Here is a 5364-nt window from a genome sequence, read left to right as displayed (position 1 = left end):
TCCCTGAGACACCTGGATACTTTGAGAAGAAGACTGGGAGGCATAAAAGAGTTGACTCAATCAGAGAAAAGACACAGGTTTGGTGTTGCTGAACCGTGGAGAGTAAGAGGGCCGTGAGTAGACCAGGTGGGGCTCTGATCGTGGGAACTCATCCCCAGAACGCTGGGTGTGAAGTACGGGTCCATGAGAAGGTTGCTCAGGTTGCAGAGGGAAAGTGAGATCCTGCTGTTGCATCTCCCCCTTTCCCATTCTGGTCCTCTCAGACAGACAACAAACAGCAGACAGACAGGTCCGTGGGTACCAGCTGGGCTTTATTGGAAGCATTGCGGTCTGGGTGTGGAGGAGAAGCTGCGTTCCTGCCACACTCACCCCTGCTCACACTCACACTCCCATTGACACTCCAGGTCCTGAACCTGCTGGGTCAGGTCTGGCGCAGAGCTGCTGGAAGCCTTGTCCTCCCTTCTGATCCTTGGTTCCTCAAGACTGCAGTGAATCACATTCCTTCACTCAGACACAGGGTTCTCTCTGGGGCTTTCAGGGGCTAACTGCCGTGGCGCTTCTTCTAGGGCAGGAAGGAAAGGCAGGGTCATGAGCTGGGGTTTTGGGCAGGGGCTCTGAGGGAAGAGGCAGGGCTGGGGAGGGCTGGGCTTGCCTTTGCAGAGTTCTTCTGCAGTCTCCGGATGATGCGGTCCACCCAGGGCTGGTCTGGGGGAGCACAGAGCTGGTGACCCCTCAGTGTGGTGAACCTGGAGTCATAGGTCAGAGGTCAGAGAGGCTGGAGCCCAGGAACCCAGCTTCCTGGCAGGCCCTGGCAGAGGCTGGGGACCACATATGGGAACCTGTTTCAGGGGCTTCCTTGAAGAGGTTGGGCTTGGCAAGGAGAAGACAGATAAGAAGGTGGGGGCAAAACCAGTGGCTGATGGGGGGGATGAGGCTAGACGAGCTCCTCCCCACAACTCACACAACAGCAGGCACTCTGCAGCCATCCTTGATGAGGAGGTAGCGAAAGGCTCTGATGATATTCCCTGGGATGGGGCGCTGAGTTACAGACAGGCAGCAGTCTTCCGCATCGTTGGCACCACCCAGAGCTGGGGTGGGAAGAGGGGGGTGTCAGGACACAGGGACCCTGAGGAGGGGAGGCCAGAGCCCTATAGGGATTAAGGACACACACATGCCTGTGCTTGTGCATGTGTGTGTGTGTGTGTGGGGGTGTCGTGGAGGGGAGCAGTTAAATCTGTTGTTTAGCTGGTATATACCCATATGGCCCTAATTGTTGCTATAAATACTGGAGTACTTCTGAGTATTTGGTAAACCACCACTGCCCTGAGCCCCACAAATGCCTTCCTCCTGCCCTGATCACCCCAAGCTCTCTCCCAGGATCTCTCAACTGCCACATAAATGCAGAGTTGATGCTGCTCACAGCATGGGGCTGGGGGGTGAGGGGTAGGGGTAGTAGGAGACCGAGATTAGAGGACTTATGAATTGTTAAATATTTGGACTATTAGCCCTGTCTCAGCATCTCCCATCCTCCCCACCGTAAACAAATGCGTACTGTTCTCTCCAGTCTGGGAAACAGAGGCAGCAGGAAACAGGCTCCTGAGGGAGGGGTAGCCACAGACCCCTGGGATACAGACACCAAGAGACAGACATTGGCATTCAGGGTCCCAGGTATACCCACACTCACAGGTACACACACAGGGCTCAGGGCACCCCCAGGTTGACCCAAATGTGCAGACCTAACTCAGTGTCCCTCATGGCCAGCACCCTGAGATTTAGACACCCCCTCCCCTACGCCCACCACAAGCCTTCCCTCAGCCTTACCAGGGGAGGTGCAGAGAGCCAGCAGGCTGAGGGTCAGTAGTGTTCCAGCTCGGGATGCCATGGAGGGCGGACAGAGGCAGAGCGACAGTGAGCTGAGCGTGAGCGCGGGTGAATCCCTGGGGGTGTGCTGGAGTCTTGCGAGGCTGACACTTGGCTGGCAGTGGGAGGGAGCAGTGGGAAGCGCCCAGGCGTCCTTGTGGGGTGTGAGGGGCTCTGGGAATGTGTGTGAACGCCTGCGTGAGGCTGCAACTGCCTCTTATTTATGGCTCAAAGCTTTCACTTTCCCCCGCTCAGAAATTCCCCTCCACGTCCATTCCATGGATTCCCCTCCCCTCATTTTCTGAGGGAAACTGCCCCTGCCCCCCCCTTCCTCTCTCAATAGTTTACTGCTTTTCTGCTTTTTTTGGCTTCATCTCTGAGAATCCAAGCAGTTGGCAATCTAGCCAAGAGAAGGGACCTCGTCCCCTCAGCCAAAGATAGGGTGTCTGCACTATCACCTTCTAGGTGGTATTTGCGTCATTAACCGTAGAGCTGGCTTTCAGAGGTGATGTTCAGGACTCGGGGGTCAGAGTGAGGACTTGCATGTGCTTCCCTAAGTTTATGCCTCATTCTCAGTCTTGTATATGTGGTTCTTCTCTTCTCTGTGGTGTGGGTGGTGGTGAGGACGGGTCTCTGGTCCTCAGAACAATCGTGAAGCCTGAGGTACCCTCTCAGCACTGCCCATCTGTTATCTGGGAACCAGTCCCTTACTTGGGATAAGCAGAGTTGAAAGGGAATGTCCCTTGGGAAGAGGCCCGGCACCCATCCCACATCTCAGGCCTCTGGGATTCAGTCTCTTGGCTCAGCGAGCACTGCCCTGTTCTCTATTTGCCATATTCATATGTCTAACACCTGGGTCAGCAGAACAGCTGGAGGGAGGCTGGCCTAGAATAGCTCCCTTCATCTTTCCCCTACTCTCAATCCTGGGAACCAAGAGGGGATTTTTAAGGAGAGGGGCTGGTCAGCTTATACTCAGACAATCCCCAAATTTCAAGGAATTGACAGATGGAGGAGGGGACAACTGATTTCCCACCCTTATGAGAAAGACCCAGGACTCAAAAGGGAAATTAATATGTGGAACACCCGTTCAACAAACCCGCCCAAGCTCTGGATCCTCTTTTGGATGGGGTGGTGTTTCTCGCATCTTTTACCTTTCTTTATCTTTATCTATTTCATCTCTTATCTTTCTTTCCATCCATTAATAATAATAATTAATAATAATAGTAATATTATTATTATTTCATATTGTTTACTCTGTACTAGGCTCTGTATCAAGAATGCCACTTTACTAACTTTCCCAACAAAACTATGAAGTAATTTATTTTTATTTATTTATTTGTGAGAAAGAGAGAGTGCTCAAGTGCGTGCTTGTGCAAGAGTGGAGGAGGGGCACAGGGGGAAGCAGACTCCCTGCTGAAGAGGGAGCCCAGTGTGAGATTCAATCCCAGGACCCTGGGACCTGACCTGAGCCGAAGGCAGACTCTTTTTTTTTTTTTTTTTAAAGATTTTATTCATTTATCAGAGAGAGAGAGAGGGAGAGAGAGCGAGCACAGGCAGACAGAATGGCAGGCAGAGGCAGAGGGGGAAACAGGCTCCCCGCCGAGCAAGGAGCCCGATGTGGGACTCGATCCCAGGACCCTGGGACCATGACCTGAGCCGAAGGCAGCTGCTTAACCAACTGAGCCACCCAGGCGTCCCCAGACTCTTTTTTTTTTTTAATTTATTTACTTGACAGAGATCATAAGTAGGCAAAGAGGCAGGCAGAGAGAGAGAGGAAGAAGCAAGCTCTCTGGTAGGATGTGGGGCTCCATCCCAGGACCCTGAAATCATGACCTGAGCCAAAGGCAGAGGCTTTAACCCACTGAGCCACCCAGGCGCCCCCGAAGGCAGACTCTTAACTGATTGACCCACCCAGGCGCCTGTAATTTTTATCATTAACATATTATTGTTTCTATTTTATGCATAAAGAGCATGAGGTTCAGAGCACAAGACCATACGGTGAGTAAGCGTCGTATACCTAGGTGTCTTTCACTCTAAGGTTTGCACTCTTTGCCGCTATCCCAGGCTGCCTGTCTGCCAAACGTCCATTGATCACAGAACAGTACAGATGAGTGAAACTCTACAGATAGAATGCCTTGCTTAGGATTCCAATTCCATCACTTGTTTACTGTGTCACCCTGTGCAAGTTATCCAGTTCCTGTGTCTTACTGACCTTATCTATAAAGTAGGAATGGTATAAGAACTACTTCTTAGGATTAAGTGAGGTAATCCGAGCAAAGCCCTTAGTTCAGAGGTTGACATGTAGTAAATACCTATCAAATGTTGACTAGTGTTACTGTTCTATCCTTTCATTCAGGTATATGTCAGTTCATCTATCTATCCATTTTTCATTGACCTATGCATCCTCCTGCCTCTGGTGGTTCTGATTATTCCCCATTGTCCCACCCTCATTCACCCTCCCACTCATCTCTCCCCTGCTCTGTTCTCTGGAAGACTGACCTCTATAGACTGAATTACTCAGGATCCCTTGCCCTCCAGTTTCTATTTGCGTTTGGTCCACAAGAGCAGCAGCAGGCAATGTGTCGGTGATAGGAGAGAGATGTTAGGAGTCTTGTTAAACTCCAGATTCTGATTCACTAGGTCTGAGATGAAACCCAAAATGTCGCATTCCTAACAAACTTCTAAGTGATGCTGGTGTTGCTGGTTCTCAGACTATATACTTTAAGGAGCAAAGTAGAGGAAGGAGTGCAAAGTTTAGAGAGGTGGGAATGTTAGACTGTACCTGTGGTGTGCAACCACTAACTGTACACCTCTGAAGGCCCCCCAAAATGCTTCCTTTTCCAAGGCAACAAGAAGTGCATTAATGAGGGGAACAGTAGCTTCTTGGAAAAGCACTGTTGTGGCTTCCTTAATAGGCAAGAGATAGGGTTAGGGGATACCTTCTTGGGACTGGGCAATCTTATTTCAAGCGGAATAATGGAATCCATAAGTGGAAGAGGTCAGATATTGGCACATGACCATGAGCAATAAGGTAAATGAGATTACTATATAAACTGTAGGGACAAGTGGTAATTTATGTGCTTTGCCCAGAGGGATCTGCGGTGCTAGCTAATTGATCATAGTGTTCCTAGTAATGAAATAGATGGATAGCTTACTGATGTGTTACTTGACCTGTGTAAGTGGAAACAGCTAGACCTGGTGGGAAGAAATTTGATCCAAATTGTATTGGGGATTTACAGTCTTTTACCCAGTTCCTCTACTTAAGTCATTTTGCCAGACTCAAAGCCCTTTAATCAGATGGGAGGTGGGAGGTGGGACGGATCGAGTCTCTTTGATAGGTGGATTCTATAAATCTTTCTCCCAGTTAGCAGTTCTCCTAGTACATCTCCAACAGCATCTGCATCACCTAAGAACTTGCCAGAAATGTAAATTATTGGGCTCTGGCCTAACTTGACTGGATCAAAAACTCTGCAACTGGTCCAGCAATCTGTACTTGAACAAGCC

At 50.0% G+C, this 5364-nt stretch overlaps 1 protein-coding gene across 2 annotated transcripts; it reads right to left on the bottom strand.

Annotated features, from left to right (window-relative positions):
• Nucleotides 1-290: 290 nt before the first annotated feature.
• On the bottom strand, nucleotides 291-2099 carry CCL19 (C-C motif chemokine ligand 19). Of its 2 annotated transcripts, none has more exons than XM_044264296.1 (4): nucleotides 1822-2099; nucleotides 962-1088; nucleotides 653-746; nucleotides 291-559 (listed from the first exon to the last, which is right to left on the bottom strand). In XM_044264296.1, the coding sequence occupies exons 1-4, from the start codon at nucleotides 1880-1882 to the stop codon at nucleotides 542-544; spliced, it is 300 nt and encodes a 99-aa protein (XP_044120231.1). In that variant the 5' UTR covers nucleotides 1883-2099; the 3' UTR covers nucleotides 291-541. The 2 variants fall into 2 exon arrangements, with proteins under 2 accessions (XP_044120231.1, XP_044120230.1); XM_044264295.1 differs by having other exon boundaries at nucleotides 291-562; nucleotides 1822-2097.
• Between the last annotated feature and the right edge of the window lie 3265 nt (nucleotides 2100-5364).

This window comes from Neovison vison, chromosome 9 (genome assembly GCF_020171115.1).
Source record: "Neovison vison isolate M4711 chromosome 9, ASM_NN_V1, whole genome shotgun sequence".
NCBI classification, from domain to species: Eukaryota; Metazoa; Chordata; class Mammalia; order Carnivora; family Mustelidae; genus Neogale; species Neogale vison.
This window is presented reverse-complemented; position numbering and strand designations above follow the sequence as displayed.